The sequence below is a fragment of the Tachypleus tridentatus genome, chromosome 2 (assembly GCF_004210375.1).
Source record: "Tachypleus tridentatus isolate NWPU-2018 chromosome 2, ASM421037v1, whole genome shotgun sequence".
In the NCBI taxonomy this organism is placed as follows: Eukaryota; Metazoa; Arthropoda; class Merostomata; order Xiphosura; family Limulidae; genus Tachypleus; species Tachypleus tridentatus.
In genome coordinates this window covers 140,704,683-140,724,713 of record NC_134826.1, presented here as the reverse complement: position 1 = coordinate 140,724,713, position 20,031 = coordinate 140,704,683, and the positions used below count along the sequence as shown (strand labels likewise).

General features: G+C 33.0%; 1 protein-coding gene and 1 long non-coding RNA gene across 10 annotated transcripts; one reads left to right on the top strand and one right to left on the bottom strand.

Annotated features, from left to right (window-relative positions):
• Positions 1-2,339: 2,339 nt before the first annotated feature.
• LOC143245247 (uncharacterized) lies at positions 2,340-4,438 on the bottom strand. Its single transcript, XR_013025531.1, has 2 exons — positions 4,143-4,438; positions 2,340-2,999 (listed from the first exon to the last, which is right to left on the bottom strand). It is a non-coding gene; the product is annotated as an uncharacterized LOC143245247 (long non-coding RNA).
• A 232-nt stretch (positions 4,439-4,670) lies between these two features.
• On the top strand, positions 4,671-15,765 carry LOC143245246 (caspase drICE-like). 9 transcript variants are annotated; one of them, XM_076491392.1, is made up of 4 exons: positions 4,694-4,827; positions 10,224-10,314; positions 10,591-10,775; positions 11,217-15,765. In XM_076491392.1, the coding sequence occupies exons 3-4, from the start codon at positions 10,758-10,760 to the stop codon at positions 12,108-12,110; spliced, it is 912 nt and encodes a 303-aa protein (XP_076347507.1). In that variant the 5' UTR covers positions 4,694-4,827; positions 10,224-10,314; positions 10,591-10,757; the 3' UTR covers positions 12,111-15,765. The 9 variants fall into 9 exon arrangements, with proteins under 9 accessions (XP_076347509.1, XP_076347507.1, XP_076347512.1 ...); XM_076491389.1 differs by having other exon boundaries at positions 4,729-4,948; XM_076491395.1 differs by having other exon boundaries at positions 4,731-4,948; positions 10,591-10,706.
• The last annotated feature ends 4,266 nt before the right edge of the window (positions 15,766-20,031 follow it).

The window sequence follows — 20,031 nt, the reverse complement described above, 5'->3', positions numbered from 1 at the left end:
TGAATGTAGACACTAATAACCCACTAGCAGGATTTTAATCCTGTTTTTGAAATACTTTGTATGGAATAAACATTCAGTTATAAACACCTTTAAAGTTATCAATAGCATAAAACAGCCACAGTTTAATGATAGCTTTTATTGCACTTGTTATGATATTGAATCATCTGTGAAACCACCGAGTCTTTGTACTAACCTTGCGTTTGCTGAGAACAAAATTGTGTAGGGCATAACTAAAGTTCTTTTGAAAATACTTTTACACTTTGAGGCAAGACAACCATATTTTGTACTTAAGGACTGATTGGTTGGCAATGGGCTCCTGTACTTCCAGGTTCTGTCCTGAAGGTTTTAAACATGTATTCCAGGACATATTTGGGGTTTAACAATACTAAGTCAGTTAAAAAAAAAAATTATAAACGTAAATATTAGAATATAAAACTTACCATTGAAAATCAACTGAATGACAAACTTGTTACTATACACTGATCTTGTAAATTACCAAGGTATAACACCTGCTAATCTGTATCTCAACCTTAATTTGGAATTCATTCACATTTTGAAATCTGATTAAACCCAATGTTTACAGTACTAATGAATCAAACCTGTGTGAAGCAAAAATTCAGAACATAAATGTTGAGAAGCAATTTTGTTATTTTTACCTAAATAATCCACACAGAAACTGAAAAATACTTCATCTGTTCTAGTGAAAACTGTTACTTCTACTTAGGCATCATTGAGATTATTATTAAACATCCATGTCCAAACGTGCTGGTAAAATGTGTATCTATAACAGAAGGGATAAAGGGCTCTCCATCTTTAAACACCTCACGTGAGGGCTCTCCATCTTTAAACATCACACGTGAGGGCTCTCCATCTTTAAAGACAACATCCATTAAACACCTCACGTGAGGGCTCTCCATCTTTAAAGACAACATCCATTAAACACCTCACGTGAGGGCTCTCCATCTTTAAAGACAACATCCATTAAACACCTCACGTGAGGGCTCTCCATCTTTAAAGACAACATCCATTAAACACCTCACGTGAGGGCTCTTCATCTTTAAAGACAACATCCATTAAACACCTCATGCGTGAGGGCTCTCCATCTTTAAAGACAACATCCATTAAACACCTCACGTGAGGGCTCTCCATCTTTAAAGACAACATCCATTAAACACCTCACGTGAGGGCTCTCCATCTTTAAAGACAACATCCATTAAACACCTCACGTGAGGGCTCTCCATCTTTAAAGACAACATCCATTAAACACCTCACGTGCCCAATGTGCAACTAGGAGGCTCTACTGTTAAATAAATGAACCAACAACAGTGTCATTAACAATGTGATGATGTGTCTACCACCACTTTCTTCCCCGTTGTTGTCCATTGTTGGAAATAATTACACTACAGAATGTTAAAATCTTTTGCTAACAAAGCCCAGTCTTAGAAAATGAATGCACTGCTTCATCTTCAGCTGTAAAAGTGTAAAGAAAGAATCTGATACTTTTTGTTTGTTTTTAAATAAAGATGTTCACAATTGATTGATGCCAGTTATTTGGAATAACATTTTCTAGATGTAGTTGAAAACATGCAATATTACTTTGTTGTCCATTGTTGGAAATAATTACACTACAGAATGTTAAAATCTTTTGCTAACAAAGCCCAGTCTTAGAAAATGAATGCACTGCTTCATCTTCAGCTGTAAAAGTGTAAAGAAAGAATCTGATACTTTTTGTTTGTTTTTAAATAAAGATGTTCACAATTGATTGATGCCAGTTATTTGGAATAACATTTTCTAGATGTAGTTGAAAACATGCAATATTACTTTATTTTAGTATTGAAATAACTGGTACTTTAATGGTATATGTTAATGAATTCATTTATAGCCCCAATAATCAATTAGTACTTAGTACAATGTTCTTCAAATCATAGAACATTAATAATGAACCAAACTCATAGATCAGCAGTGTGTGTATTCTGTCAGCTTATCACCTTCTCTTAAAGTTAGCAGTTCAAAACGAACTAAATAATTTCACAATCAGTTGCAGAGAACTGTGCCATAATGAATATGGAGCAAGAAAGCCTTGTGGCAGTTGGAGGTGAATGAAAATGCCCCACCCCAAGTCTAAGTAAACTTGAAGTAAAACAATTGACAACTTTAAAATTAGGCAGAGCTTTGTGTTTAACAACAAAGTTAATTATTTTTGTGACAATTTAACTGTATTTTTGATTAACAGATCAGTTTACATGATAATGTAAATGATACTCAAAGATAATAAATTGCCCAGCTCTATCCTGGAAGTAAAGAAAATTGTATCAGTGTATTTGATAAAGAACAGAACATCCAAGAACAGTATTTATTAAACTCAATTTTACATAATGAAAATATTAAAATAACAACAGACAGTGTAAATAGCCCATTATGCAGTTTTACACTTAAATAAAACTAGCACCTATAAAATATGAAATATGTTTATAAAACTTTTGACAGTTAGGTACATGTCAACTTTAAAAAAGCATTTTTTCTGCTTTTCAAAGCAACACTATTTGTAAAATATGTAAAGATAAATAATTATATATAATAAATCTATGGTCACTTCTCTTGTATCATTTTTGTTTGCACAATATAAAATATGTAGATACCATATTTATCAAGCTTTTTCTTTCAGTACAATAAATTGCAATTAAAGCAAACATTCTCCAACATAATTTAAAAATCGCAAACAATGGTAAAGCTCCAACATCTACTTAAAATGTCATTTGAGAATCGGGGGAGGACGTGGCGTAGATTTTTTGGTTCCTTCCGTTTGTTTGTTTGACGTCTCTGTTGTCGCAAACGTCTGTGATTTAGTTGGTGATGATGAAGATGGCGCTTGTTTAGGAAAAAGAGGCACTTTATAGCGTTGGTTTCTGTTCTGGGGTCCAACACGAGTGGGTTCATTTTCATCATTACTAAAACATTTAAATTCCTCAAATATTTTTTCTGTCATGATTCTTGTACGCCTGAAAGATTTGTAGGATATATTTTATTGGATTCTTAAAGAAAACTGTGTTGAGGTTATAATAACTGCTGCACTATTGCTAAATAGAAAAAATGTTAAATAGTATGTATGAAACATTTTATACAACTAATAAAAAAATATCAGAATAAAAAGAACTAGAAAACATTAATAAATATAAATGCATACATATAGAAGGTTTACTGTACTTAGATTTTTTAAATCTAACTGAAAATGATTGTGTCCATTTTATTTATATTTATGACTGTTTTCTGAATTAACTCCTATTTTACTCAGGCATTAACATCTGGGCCAAAAGTCATTTGTGTGTGTATTTTCTTATAGCAAAGCAACATTGGGCTATCTGCTGAGTCCACAGAGAGGAACTGAACCCCCTGATTTTTAACATTATAAATCCATGGACTTACTGCTGGACGAGCAGGGGACCAAAAGTTAATTGGTTTTACATCTTGTTTAAAAATCTGAAAATGTTCCCACTGCACCAATATTCCATTTGGCATAAATACTGGGTTTTAAAAGTTTGCTGTTAAATGTATAACAATAAAACATAAAAAGATGCAAATACATCTATTCAATAATAATAAAAAAGAAGTCTCACTTATCTGGAATTACACTTTATGCATAAATACAGAAAATATCCTGTACTGTCACTTTATGTAATAGTTTTTTTTGTTTTTATAAGTTATCACAGATAATCAAATAAAACCTTATCCAACTTGTAATTATTTTTAAATTTTAAAAACCATGACACATGTACGTTAATGATTTATTAACATAGCCTACTGCTAATACAAATATCAATATTAATTTGCATGTCATTTTGAAATACCAACAACGGGTCAACTGATGATGTATTTTCCATAAGTTACTTGTATTCAACTTTTAAGTTATAAGTTCAAACAGTTTCTATCACTGGACGAGATATTTGTCTTTACTTTGTAAAATTTGGGCAAATGAAAGGGCTTCACTTCTTTAAGTTTGATTGAAAGCTGTATTCAAGTAACAGTAATCAGGCAATAGAACTGACACATAAAGCTTAACTTTAACAATCATTCATTTATTAAACCTTCTCTAGTTAAGTCTAGAAAATATGGCATAACTCAAATTGGAAGTTAAACACACTTACCTATTCAGTAACTAATCGATAACACTCCGAGTAAGCAACATACAGCCTGACAATAATAATCAATCACTATTATAAACCTCTATAGGCTTTCTTCTACATACATGTAATAATGATATAGAGAAACTTTTGAAACGTACTTGTTACGAATATTAACTTATAACCACTTTTACTAATTTTTAGTACCAGGAAGTTCAGTGAGTTAAAATATGTCTACCAGATTTCAATATTCTACTGCGTAGGCGAACACACTACTTTTTGCGCTATTTTCATTGATTTTGTAGTTAATTAGATTCACACGTAATTTATTTTTATTAATTAGATATTCCATTATTTTATTATTAATAATGACTGAAATATTATTAAAATTTTAATAAAATTATTGAAAATGAATAAAAACATTAAACTTCAATATTTCGATAATAATAAATATTAAAATACACGATATTATAATAAGCAGTTAAATAAAAATGAGCTGTGTGATAGTATCTCATTAATAATAGTTATAAATATCGAGTTTTGTTTCTTTTTCTTTTTTTTTTTTGAGTAAAAGATATCTACTATTGGTTCTTAATTTTGAAGAAAGAAAAGATAGCTGTTGAACACCAACCATCCTTTCCAACTTTTGGGCTAATCTTGTAAAACAAAGTATTGCACTGAATTTTATCTTCACTCATAACTCCAAAATGTGAGACACGATTTTTGTGTTGTTGTTTTTTTTTTGTAATATTGGTATGCGAACCGTAGAATTCAGATTTTAATACTAATTACAGAGTTACGATCGGACCAAACAGAAAATATCGTGCATCGTAAGTGGTATATTTATGTGGATAATTGTATAGAATTGAACCAACGATTTCATATTGTGTGCTAATTTTATTTGAATAGATGCTAGTAATTTTCCTTTGGCTAGATTAGTTTCCCAGTGGAACAGCTGTAAATCTACGGAGTTATTACTCTAGAATGTATAGAGTTTGATTCCCCAGGGTGGACACAACAGATAACCCAGTATGATAAATAAATGGTTAGAGGTAGAGTTCAACGTAATGTGATAAAAGTATCAGTTAGTGACTACAACTTGTTTTGAAAGTGTAGAAAATGACATGAACAACATACAATTGCGGTTTAGCCCAAAGATTAGCGATTAATTAGTGAGTTTGTTACTGTCAGAGTGTTACAACGGTGAGTAAAATAGTTAATTCAGCGCTAAAAATTATAAATTTGTGATTTCAGCAAAGTGATAGAGATATGAAAGTACTATGATTTAAATACGAGAAAATTAACAAGTAGATGGAATTATCTATTTAGGCGATATTTATTTATAAAGTTCGGTATATTATTACCTACACAATACTGTAAACTATTTTAATCCTGCTGTCAGAATTGTGATTATGTTAGGGAAATAAAATGGCTGAAAGCCGTAACATCTATAAGGCATTTCTGGCTGCCTCATAAAACAGGTTTGAAGTGATACCCAAGTAGTAAGTTTCCAGAATAAAATGTAACAGTAGAGTAGGAATTATACTGTCTATCTCAGATGAAATATGTTTTTCTTCATTGAAGGAAGCCCAACCGTCAACAGATTCATTGTTGAAAGGCCTTGCAACATTTTATTGTTTGTTTGTTTTTGAGTCTTGCATAAAGCTATATGAGGGCTATCTGTACTAACCGTTCCTAATTTAGCAGTGGGAAGGATACTAGTCATCACTATCCACTGCCAATTCTTTTACCCATGAATAGTGGGATTGACTGTAATATTATAACACTTCCACAACTGAAAGGGCAAGCATGTTTGGTGTGACAGGGATTTGAACCTGCAATCCTTGGATGATGAGTTGAGCTCCTTAACCTCCTGGCCATGTTGAGCTTGTACATGTTAATCAACAGTTTCCACAAGTAGCATTGTTCAACCCAATTTTATACTGAAAGATGAAATGAGATGAAGCAACAGAAAGTATTGATGTAGATAAATAGTGATTATAAATTTCCAGTATTGTTGAAAACTCCTGTAAGAAAATTATGTGTGAGTTTTTGACATCAAGAAAAAAAATTCATATTGGGGATAGACTTCATAGGAACATGGACACAAAATGGATCTTCCTTCAGAATGTTTACAGTAAATGAATAGGAACTCTGTGTGAACTGCACAAAAATTACAACTACAAAGGGTGAACTTCAAGAAATGAAATATTCATTTGTATCAAGAACAGTTTTAGATCTTGTAAATGGAACATGACAGAACTAAACATATTGTCCTGGGGGAATTACTAGTTAGAAGAACTCTCGTGAATTTGAAAAATAAAGATATTAACACCATGAACATAAAGTGAAGTCTGACTCAACCCAAGAAATACTTCTATATCAAACTGACTCAACCCAAGAAATACTTCCATATAAAACAACATAAGAAACTTTAAAAACAAAATTTAGGGAGTCTGAAGTCCAGTCATCATGTCAATGTAGTTTTTCTACAATGTCTACAAGAGCTGATGACTGTACCAGTGAAATCCTTACAACTGATTAAAACCACAATTTATGTCAGTTACTTGTAGCATACCATGACACTTTCTTCAGTTAGCCATGTGATCATGGCCTTGGGTAAAAATAAAATATCAAATAAGATTGATACTGCAGAGGTAAACCCAGTACATCAATTGGCTACATGATTCCAAATAGAAAAATGAATTGAGACTTTCATAGAGATAGAAACTATGAAAGAAAAATGGATAATAAAACTGAATACTGTCCTTTTGGTTTTTTTTTGTTTATCTGTAGTTAAGCACACAATGGGCTATCCGAGCTGGCCCACCATGGGTATCAAAATCTGGATTCTACAGGTGTGAGTCAGCAGATATACTGCCATGCCACTGGGGGCTTGTCCCTTTGGTATTGCATATAATACTTGAGAATAAGAAATATTAAACCATGACTACTTGAAACTGAATGAAGTTATTAAAAAGATTCCAGCTTACAATTAAGAATTAACCAATTTTAGATGATTTATATGGGTCAAAATACAAATTAACAAAGCAAACTGAAAAATACAGTCTTTAATACAAGAAGTTGATTGTTGCAGTACATTGGATCACCATTCAGGTTATAATGTACATGTTACATTTGAAGACTTAATGGATTGTGTATTCTTTGGAGTACACTGTAATGTACTTATTTACTTAAATGATACATTTGTGCATGAGAAGACCTTCAATGATGCTTATGATGACATACAACAAGTAATGCTTCTGATGAAACAATACAACCTTAAGTTGAATCACAAAAACATGAAATATTTTACCAACAGGTGAGTTTCTAGGAAAAAGCATATTGGAAAATCAAACGTTTACAGACCAAGTCAAGACTGAGGAATACAGCTTTAGCATTACTATTGTTACTAATGAAGAAAATTTGATTTTACCAATATCCTACAAATAAATGACCTTTTTATGGCTTCAGATAATAAACATGAAAGGTTTTATTAAACTGTATTTCTGTTTTCTAACAACAGTGTTCATTATGGTGAACTGGGATGATGTCTCACCTAAATATTTTTATATATTTTACCTTTTTATTTATTTTGTATAAAGTTTCTAAAATGCATCTTGAAAGTTTGTTTGTTTGTAATTTTAGGTTTGCTTGTTTCTAAGTGAGAATTTAATTATGTCAGGAAAATTACTTTAAAGGAGTGTTTGTTTCCAAGTGAGAATCTAATTAGGTCGTTAGTTTGGTAATTATAGCTTGTATTTTTCAAGGTTATTTGTTTGTTTTGGATTTTGTGCAAAGCTATTCAAAGGTTATCTGTGCTAGCCGTCCCTAATTTAGCAGTGTAAGACTAGAGGGAAGGCAGCTAGTCATCACCACCCACTGCCAACTCTTGGGCTACTCTTTTACCAACAAATAGTGGGATTGACCATCACATTATAATGCCCCCATGGGTGAAAGGGCGAGCAGGTTTGTTGCAATGGGGATTCAAACCTGCAACCATCAGATTACTAGTCGAATGCTTTAACCCACCTGGCCGTGTAGGGCCTCAAGATGAGAAATTACACATTGTTGCAAAAAAATTTAGCACTTCATTGCATAAAATTGGCATCTAATTAGAAATAAATGGTTCTATTTTCAATCAGTTATCAAACACATTTTTCTGTCAATTATAAGAAACTAAATATTGTCAATAAAAAAAAAGTAATATACGTAAGACATACTAATGGAATAAAAGAATTTTGTCTCATCAAAACCCCCTAGTGGTTCAGCAGTACATCTGCAGACTTACAATGCTAGAAACCTGGTTTTGATACCTGTGGTAGGCAAAGCATTGATAGCTCTTTGTGTAGCTTTGTGCTTAATTACAAACAACAACAACAATTGATAACAAAACAAAATATGACGATTTAATTCATGTAAAGAAAAGTTTAAAATCAGTTGCCCATGGTTGAAACATCATTCTAAAAAACATCTTGAATATTTTTAAAAATCAAATATATTTTATGGTTAACTTCATTTGATCACATTCAAGTCTTATAAATTTTTCACTGTGCATCTTGTGGTTTATGAAAGTAACACCAAAAGTTTGCAATATGGCCCAGAAACATTTGAAAATTTAATGGTATGAGATTGAATCTTGAGCTGTTTGAACTATAAGTACTGCATATACAAAATAAACAGTAGTAAATTCAGAGAAGAAAATTTTGATTCATAAGTTGTAGTTGTACGTGCCATGCAAAAGTGGTCAGGACTGACCAGTCTTACTGCTTTCTACTGTTTTGTAACAATAGTACTTGTCATTTTGAACTCTGTTATGATTGTACAGCAGTGAAATATATGTCATCTGCTCGATTGTTTCTGTTTCACTTGCCTTGTTAAAGAACAACAAATAAATATTTGTTCAGTGATATTTTACTAAGGGACAAGTGAACAGCACAAGAAGTAAACATTTATTGAATGTTATATCCACTATCGGATGATATGAACAACTTCTGCGACAATTTAATCTGAACCGTCTTTTAAGATTTTGAGTTGCAGGATAACGGCTGTGAGTTAATCAAATACAAACTTTTAGTTAATAGCTCTGTTATTCCTCGAGAGATTTGAGATTTAATTACAGTTTTGGACTCGGAAGATTAAACCCATTCAATTGATGTATAAGTTATGGTCAGTTTTTAATATCAGGTTAATGTTTTCATGGGGTAAATATTGGGTGAAGTACCCTTTTTTTTGTCATTATCTTGTAATTTTTAATTATGTGGCTATTGAAAAAAGATGAAATAGTGATTTGTCTCTCTTGAATTATTGTAAGTAAAAAAAACATACATTTTATAATAACCTATCACTTGCTGTTTAGTAACAACTGAAGTTACAGTATATTGTTAAGAAATTAAGTTAACATTATTTTAGCCTTCTGATGAAGGCATATAGTGGTACATAATATATATATTACTTGTAATATTATCAGGTACATATTACATTACACAGAAATAATTTCTGTTAATAATAACTTATAGCTTGTACAGCCATTCTTTATGAAACAGTAAATTGTGATGTGACTCTACAGTCATGTGACACAGAATGTATATAGTGTTTATTAGTTTGTGTCACAGAATTATTTTGTAAATAGATGGTAACAACTGGTTGATTATTATAGTGGCTTTAAGCAGTTCACTCGTAATTTTACTTTAATCAGTTATCTCACATTTATCCAGCTTTAATTAACATTAATAGTAAAATTAATTAATCTTTTGCCATCTATCCTCGACTGAAAATACAGTAAGGTTTGTTATTGAGAAGCATTTTGTTATTTCTCATGTTTGCTTATTAGTACATAAACTAAGAGTTATTACAATTGGTTTGTTGTAATTAACCTGCTTGTAATGTTTAAGTGTCACTATTTAGTGTCAAGGTAATGTTATTAAGTTTCTGGGGTTTATATGTGGTGAAATGATAATTTCATAATAACGTTGAGTTAGGGTAACTAATGGCAGGTGGATTTTAATTATACTATATGCAAGGCATTGTATGTGGACTGTGGTGGTTTGCAAGTGTTATTTTGATATGAACGATTTGAACAGTGTTGATGTTTTGATTGATTAGTTTCAAGCCATCCAAGCAGTGTTCCAGAGATTGGAGTAATGAAATAAAACAACATTCACTCAAGAGAAAGCTGTCAGGAAGATTACCTTATGTAAAGTTTCATTTCTTTGTTTATTTTTTCTAAACTTAATACATGCAGTATGTTCACTTTTGTTGGTCATAACTTAAAGACTGCAGATTGACCGTGCATTTGTAATCAGGAAAGCCAGCTAAAAAGATGAACTTCTTCAAGAAAAGTTAAATTCCTGGGAAGTATGGGAATGTTATATTTAAATACATGTGATCTGTTGTTTGTTGTAGGGTATATAGGATTTTAGGTTGTATCTATAGAAATATGGAGTACAAGAGATTATTTCTTGTTATATAGGTCATTGGTTAGGCCACATTTGGAGTGTGTGTACAGTTTTGGGCTAAGTAAACTGTATTATTGAAAAGCATTCAGAGAGAGACTACTGGAGTGTGGAAGGTTGACATGAAGGACAGGTCATATTTTTGAAATTGTTTTCTATTGAAAACAGAGGGAATCTTATTGAGATGCTTAAAATTGTTGAGGTAATTGACAGTGTTGATGTATCGTGTTTTTAGTATTCGGTGGCAAGACTGGTAGGAGGGTGGGAGCCATATTCAACTAAACTTTGTATGTGGATGGTTACCTTCAAATGTGGTAGATACAGTTCATTTAAAGAACATTTTGTTAGTGGAGTGGATGTCTGGTGGACCAAGAAGTCCATAGTTGTTGTTAAATCATATTATTTAAAGTATTTTTGTATGAAAATACTGATTTGTTTCTGTTTCAGACTATGTTTGATATATCAGTATTGATAACTGTAAAATTAATGCAAGATGTTTTTACTTTAGAATATAAGTGAAATATCAGTAATACCACATTTTCTTTTCCCTTAACTTATAACACATTTTTCTTTCTGAAGCTTCAATAACTGAATTATTGTGTTTGTATGTCTAAATGATGAGGTATTTATTTTTTAAATACAGATTTGCCACAAAATGTCTGAGAAGGATCAGTTGTTAACGTCCTTCAGCGGTGAGGCTGGCATAGATGAGTCTGATGCTTTAAGGTTACCGTTTTTTTTTAGGAAAAAACCTGTACCCTCTGCTTACTTGTCCAGCTATCTGGACAGTGAAGAATATAACATGAAACATCCAAAACGAGGAAAATGCCTGATATTTAACAACAAAGATTTTGAACCGCATACCAATTTAAAAGAAATAAAGGGCACTCATAGAGATCTTGAACTACTCTCTTGTTGTTTTAGAGAATTAGACTTTGAAGTTATCATACACCATAATTTATCAGTAAAAAAAATTAAAATTCAATTAGAAAAGGTTAGTAAAGAAAATCATACAGAGAGTGACTGCTTAGTTTGCTGTATTTTGACGCATGGAGATCGTGGTTTTTTGTATGGCCGAGATGGTAAGTTTCCTACTGAAACAGTATTTTCTCCATTTACTGGTGACATGTGTACGACCTTAGCAGGTAAACCCAAAATTTTTTTTATACAGGCTAGTCAAGGGGATAAGTTGGACAGAGGGGTCACTCTAGCATACGAAAAGGATGAGGCTGATACTGCTGCACAGTTTTTCAAGATACCTGCCCATGCTGATTTTCTTATAAGCTATTCTACTGTGCCTGGGTTCTGTTCCTTCAGGAATGCCAATAATGGATCATGGTTCATACAAGCATTGTGTGATGTGTTAAAAACTCGAGACAGTGATCTCCAGAGTCTAATGACAGTAGTCTGTCGTAAGGTTGCATACGATTTTGAGTCCTGTAAGCCAGGTGATCCAATGATGAGCAGGATGAAACAAGTGCCTTGCATATGTTCAACACTCACCAGAAAAATCTATTTTCATCCAAAAGTTCAGTAGATCTCTTGTATATAATTTTAAAGCCCATACTTTAATTATTAGGAATTATGTTAATAATTTTACTTCATGTTGGTAGCATACAAATTGTATTAAAGTATCACTTAGTTAGGCACTGGTAGAACTGTCTTCTTCTGTTTGAGTGCATGATTAAACTTTGGATGGGGTCTTGAAAAGAGTTAATTATCCACTAAAGAAAGAAATTTGTAATTTTACTCATTTTTAATACTTTCTCAATATTAAAATTTATTTGTTGTGCTTTTGCTCAGTGATATATGTCAAGAAATTTAAGAACCTTGAGTAATCTCAATTATCACACCATGAGGAAAAGTTTATGTGATACTCTGGGACAGTGGTTCTTGACCTTGCTGGAGGTACTGAACCCCAGAAGTTTCGTACTTGCATTAATTTTACCATTAATGTTAATTAAAGCTGGGTAATTTATAAATTATAAATGACAATTGATTACACCAAATAGTAACTTGAACTAATTAAGATGAAATTATAAGTGAACTGCTTAAAGCCACTATAATAATCAACCAGTTGATACCATCTATTTACAAAATAATTCTGTGACACAGACTAATAAACACTATATACATTCGGTGTCATATTACTGAAGAGTCACATCACAATTTAGGGTTTCAGAAAGGATGGTCTCGAAAAGGATTGCTCGCAAAGATATGTTTTAACAAATGGTATGAGTATCTCAAGGGCTTTCTTAGCAATAAGAGGGTATGCTACGATTTGGTGACACCAAAACGTTGAGAGTGTTGTTGTTCTGAAAAGTTGCTGTTGAACCTGGCTCTACTGAAGTTCAATGATTTCATCGATGTATTCATCATTGATATCTGCTGTCACAACACTAAACGTGAACGGCTTCTCATCCATGCTGGATATGACTCTCTGGTGGGGAAGTATCCATCGAGAGACTTTGCGAGCTCATCGAAGTGCATGGCAATTGCTTGCTTCAGTTCCCCAGGTATAGAAATTCTTCAATTTCAGACACATCTTCGGTCTTACTTACACAGTTGTCCAGCAGGGGAAAGTTAGCAAAGTTATCATTCTCTGTTTGTCGTTTCCATAACATTAGCTTTTTTTGAAAAACCTTCAGGTTTTCTTCTGCTTCGATGATGTTGACTCCACCATCCTGCATCTGTTGATTGAGAGCATTGAAGATATCGGTCACATATGCCAAAATGAGAATGAACTCAGATTTTGCAAAGCAATCTGCATGACAATGTTGGTGCTCTCACAAAAACAGGGCTAATTCCACATGCATGGCAAAAACACGATTCAGCACCTTTCCCCAGGATAATTACTGATTGTTAGAATGGTACAGAAGTACCTCGAATTCAGAACCCATTTCATGACACAGCTCTTTGAAGATGCAGTGCTTCAGGGCACTATTTCGCACAAAGTTCACACATTCCGCAACAATTTTTAATACTTCTGCCACTTTTGAAGGCAAGGTTTTTGTTGCCAGTGCATGCCTGTGCAGTACACAGTGTGTTACAATGATGTGTGGTGCATCGGCTTTCACCAGTGCACCAAAACCAGAGTTTAGTCCCAGCATGACTGGAGCTCTGTCCGAACAAACTGCAGAAACCATATCCCATGAAAGATCGTTGTCTCTGAAGAAGTCATCCACAAGTTTCTTCATGTCAGTTGACTTAGTTGTTGTTGTAGGAGGCTTACAAAATAAAAAATCTTTTATCTCGTTGTTCTTCATATAGCACATGAATACAACAAGCTGACTAAGATTGGAAACATTGGGTGTCGTCGAGTTGAAGGCTGAATTTTGCTGGGCTTGAAATCAGATCTGCAACTACTTGAGCCAAGATGTCATCACTCATGTCATCTATTCTGCTGCTGATGGTGTCATTTGAAAGAGGAATTTGGGATAACTTATTTTCAGCAGCTTTTCCCAGCATGATATTCACCATCTTCAACTCAGCTGGTTTTATGAGTGCTTCACCAATGGTGTGTGGTTTGCCTTGCTTTGCGATCAAGTACGCAACTTTGTACGATGCTGTGAGGATCGGTTTGTTGATGGGTAGAAAGCTGAGAACAGGCAAAGTAGCCTTTTTATCAACCTGCTCTCTTTACCTTGAATTCAGCAAGCATTGTGTTCTTGTATTTCCCATCTCCATGTAGCTTTAGGGAGTGTTCTCTTAGTTTTGTCGGTGCTAGACTAGAATTGTTCAACTTGGCATTGCAAATCATGCATTGAGGATGCTGACTCCCATCATGTTCCTTTATGCACGCGGATCCATATTGTACGTATTCATCTGATCACTTTCTGTTTTTGCTAGACATAGTTAGTATGAATGGATTGAAAGATTAGGAATAAAATCACAAATGATGCATGATTACTACAGTCACAAGTCGAGTGCTAATCGCACAAAGTTCCCTGCAGCACAGATATTACGGCCAAGTGATGTGACGTGATCAGCCGCAGCCAATGATGGCCAAGTGGAGCATGACATCACGAATCATAGGAGTGGGGTGAATGGAATGGACACACACAGAGTGTGTGTGTCTTGACCTTTGCCAAACTCCTGAGACTGACTCATCAAACCCCTGGGGTTCGATTGAACTCAGGTTAAGAACCACTGCTCTAGGATAAACATGATTGTTGCATCAAATGATTATGAGTGCTAAATTGGATAAATCTGATTATAACATTCTGAAGGTTAAAGTTCAATAAATGAAGCACTAGTTTATGATATACATTTTTTTCACTTTTGAGAGCTGTCTGTTTATTTAATTTAATGAGAGATTTTAATTAGTGTTTTATTTGTGAAGATGAACTTTTCTTTGAAAAAAATATAACTTTTGCTGTTTCTGGTGATTTGGGTTTCTTTTTATACTCCTAATTGCATTTATCAAAACACTGCACACAGTAGTAAATTGAAAAGTTCTTACAAAAATATAAATGTATGTCTCAGAGGTGATGTTTTGTATTTAAAAATGACCAGGATGCAGTATCAGGTCAGGACATATCAGTCAAGTGCCACAATCTGTGTATACTGTTTTAGAATGGTTCATGTCAAGAACTATAACCTTTATGCTTGATTGATGCTGACCAAACTGAGAGTTGGATGATAAATCATTTTATGTATTTATAAATTTTACAAGTCATGAATAAAGAAGACTACAAGATGTGTAACGTTTAAATTATGTTGTGGCTCAAATAAATATTGTTCTGTTTGTGGTAAATTCACTTATAAAAATAATAAGGAAGATTTAAATTGTGGTCAGTAAAATGTTTTTGGCTGCTTTATTAAATCAAATCAAAGTTCTTTTTTATATTTTTTCCTTCTCTTTGTCAGAAGTGTATCTTTTTAATGCTATCATACATGTCATTGATTTCTTACAAGAAAACATACAAGTTAAGTTGGTTGATAAGATTGGTTAAATGTTTTATCCCTTGAGGATTTATATTCAGGTCGATTTACCACAAAGTTTTAAGAACAGTCAGAATATGAATCTCAAGTAAATATGATATGCAAGACATTACAAGACTTATGTTAAAATAATGTTTCTGGTGTGTGATTAAAGCATGTATTACTTTTGAAAAATTATATATATGGTTTACTTTATAAATAATTATGATAAAAATTCACTGTAATAAAACTTCAGTTTTCTGGGTCAAGATTTGTTTGATTTGATTGTTTTGAGTAATACGTTACCTTTTGCCAAGTTAGATTTCATTCATCTACTGAGCTGTTTTGTTTAATAAGCAAGACTAAACCAAATTATCAATCTGAGGAAAAATAATTATAGTTGTATTCTTTCTTTAACAGTTAATTAAGTTATAGATAAACCAATTTTAAGATGCTCACCCTTTCAGCCATGGGGGCATTATTATGTTACAGTCAATCCCACTACTTGTTGGTAGTGGGTGGTGATGACTAGCTGCCTTCCCTCTAGTCTTACACTGCTAAATTAGAGACAGCTAGCACAGATAGCCCATGTGCAGCTTTGTGCAAAATTCAACAAACAAACATTTTAAAATATATAAATCCATAAAAAATGGCTAATTTTTCGTAAAAAACTAATTAATTTTTAGCACTTCTGAGAGGTTCATAATGTGTGTTATGTATTAGATAGTCATTTGCACAGAAGCACAAAAGTGCAATTCCCAGTATTCACATTTTACTAGGGTGGAGATGTCCTCAATTTGTGCTTGTATTTGGTAAGTTTCTCTCTCTCTCCACTACCCCACAACTTCATTAATATCCTGTTATGAGCAAAGTATATCCTCTCTTCCATCGTATATTTTACCCAGGAAATAGAATTATAATATTATCTAATAATTAGCTGCTTGCAATAACACACAATTATTTAACGAATTGTAAATGTGATACAATTTCACCTTGAACCCTGTTTTCCAAGTTAGTTTCATTATTCAACTGGGTAGGACCAGTGGAAATGTTTGCAGATGATTATGAACAAGTACCCCATTTGTAAAGTCTCCTGTCATTTAGATTCCAGGTTTTATGTGAAGTAGTTCATAGAATTCATTTGATATCAATGTGGCTAGCAATGAAATAACCAAATAGACTGCTGTTTTATGTATGTTTAAAAAAAAACAACTTGAACATTCACTTGGATAAACATCCCTTGTAGGGCCGGGTTATTAACTGTTACCTTCTTACATTGATTGTTGTCATGTAAAGCAATCAAAATTATGAAAGTCACAAATATAATTGTTTCCAATTGTTATAACAATTTAGCAGTTGAAACAGTGATTGTTAATTAATATCACAAAAATAATAAACTAACATAAATTAATGTTTCTATTTACCCAAGTAATTGAAATATTTGAATTTTATTTGTTGTTAAGTACAAAGGCTAACAGTAGACTGTGCTGTACCCACTATGGGCATTGAAACCCAATGTATATAGTGTTATAAGTAATTGTTTTATGAATTCATAAGCATATTTTGTTTTTTACACTTTGAAAGAATAATTCATTTGTTCAACGTAATCAATTAATAAGCCTAACAGTTAATCCATTAGCAAATTCTACAAACTGTCTAGCAATAACCCCTAGTAACATGTAGCTATCTCATTACTGTTGAAAATATATTTATAAGGGGTAGAAATTCTAAGAGAAAATTGCTTAGAAACAAAAGGGAACCCCTACATATCCATAAAGCTTGGAATGTTTTTAAGTGGGATTATTGTAAATTAATTTATGAGGCCTTTTTTTCCTTTTTATTAGCTGTATTTTGTGTACCAGTAATACCAAGTGTGGGGCATGTGTATATCTGATTTGATTTTATTACTCACCACGTTTTATACTAGCCTACCCCCAAACTGAAATTCTTTCAGGCAAGATTAGAATAAATTAATTTGTAAGACTTTAAGCATGGTGAAATACACTAATCTTGAGTTGGAATTGTAATTAGATGTCAAATCAATCAAAGGATGGTGGAGATTTGATATAAAAGTCTGTTCTTGTAAAAATTAGATCCATCCTGTGAGCTGCTATGCCACGACTAAAAATGTGATGACAATGAAGATTAGATGAACAAAAATATTTACAGATGTAGTGATTTATAACTATTGCAGCAAGCTGCAAATTGGCTAACCCAATTCCAGCAGGATAACATTATCAGTACACTTGCCCAAGTATCTCATCCTTTATTAGAATAAATACACATTGTTGGCAACTCTGTAAGGAAGATACACAAAGTTACATCTTACTCCTGAAGTGGAATCAGGAAGTTAAAGAGACAGTGGACTCTTAACTTCAAGACCAGTCTTGTAAATTTGTACAGTTGTAAAGAGATAGATAATTTAAATGCAGGACAACTGGAACCTAAACAAATGATGAAACAGGGCACTTAAGCACCACTTATTTATTATAAAATAAAACAATAATTACAGTAATTTTCCCCCCTTATATGACCTGTATGTATCTAGCTGTGTAAAAAATTACATGTGGTGGTTATTTAAAGATAGAAAAAAAATATGTTATGTGCTAAACCACCAAAGATAACAAGGTGTTAACCTCAGATTTATGTGTGTGTATGTATACACTGTCTTTGTTAACCTGAAAATGACCCAAGAAGACTGAAACATTGTTCTATATTTTATCTTAATTAAACTTTTTAATATCCATACCAGACATCTTTGGAATACAAACTGTTGGTTTCACAGAGTCTTAGCTATAATGCCATGTTTCACACATGTACAAATGTTCATCCGTTTTTTTGACATCTTTAGCTGGAGTTTTACATTTTATTTGTACAGGATTTTTTCTGCATTCCTGGACAATATATGTTTTTAAACCATACATGAATTGTTTCATTTCCTGTATTCTGGGTGACTAGTTGTATAATTATTTTATATTATTCATAAGGGGAAGTTGATGTGTTTGTTCTAATGATTACACAACCTCTAGATGGTGCCTCTAATTATTGTGTTTTCAGTGGGTTCAAGTGTTCTTACCAACTTCAGGGATGTACACCAACATTACTTCAGCTTGCTTTACACAGCTTCATCTGGTATGGTTCCTTAAGTTGAGCCATGCCAGTGAATCATCAAGGCAATTTAATTGGGCAAGCCTTTCCATATATCATACAAGTTTGGCTAAGGTTTCTACTACACTGACTCTGAACTACAAAAACTAGCCCCATTTATTATAGTTCCTGCTTTGTCAGTTATACCTTCCAATTGTGCCCCTGGTTAGCTTGATATGATCCTTTTTTCCCTATTTACCCCACAGACTATTCTATCCACATATCTTGTCAATGAATCAGCCACATTCTTCTCTGACCCTTTTGTTTTCCCCATAGTTCCTCATTTGGGGAAGCCAAGAGCTGAAATTTGTTGCTTGAAACCTAAGTGTTCAATTATTGGAAGGTTGTGAAATTGCAGATTGCTTTAGAATGATGAGGGTACCAAAGTGGATGTAGTTTCTGTCTACTGGTATATTTCCACTTCTGGAAAATAAGACCTTTTTGTAAGCATAAGGAATCCCATTATTTTTTTTTTTTGCTTGGTTATTGAATTTTGTGTAAAATCTACTTGATTTCCCTAATCCAAAAGGGACCAAAAGGGAGAAAGCTAGTCAGCACCACCCATTGCAAATCTTGGGCTACTCTTCTACCAATGAGAAGTGACATCACATTATAACAATATCAATGCTAAAAAAAGGCAAGTATATTTGGTGGTAGGATTGAAACCAACAACCCACAAATTATGAGATGAGTGACCTTACTATATGGATCAAATTATGTCCTACTCCTTTTCAGGTTGTACAGAGTGAGTGTTTGCCATGAGGATTTTTCAGAATGACTATTAAGGTACTGAATAATTGGTCTTAAACCTATATCTTTTACCTGAGCAGCTTTCAGTCAAATGTTTTCCCACATTAGTTATTCATTGTTACTTACAGATACCACATCTTGGATTATACTTTTCTTTATCCCTTAGTGGCCAAGCAGCATGTTTGTGGACTTGTAATGTTAGAAACTGTTTTTCTTTTACTTTTTTGTGGTGGGCAGAGTGAAGATGGCCCATTTTGTAGTCTTGTTCTTAACTACAAACAAACAAAAACTTTGTTACATTATGGGTTAGTAAACATTTCTATCCTGCATTTCTCTTTTCTCACAGTATTGCCACTATCCATTAAAATATGATCTTATTGGTAATACATCAGACTGTCATGATTCTGTTCAGGGCAATGCATGATGTTCAAGTTGCATCACCAGAATTTCTGGAGCCATCTTACTGTTTGGCCTATACTTCACAAAGATTCTTCTGCCACTAAAATTCTGCATGATTTGCCTGAAGCTTGAAATTTTGACTTCAAGGATAATGATTGAAGTGGCTGTGTTCTAATGAAACTTAGCAGCTCTTTCTGAGTTTTACAGTACCTTATTTTTGTAGTAAATATTTATTATTG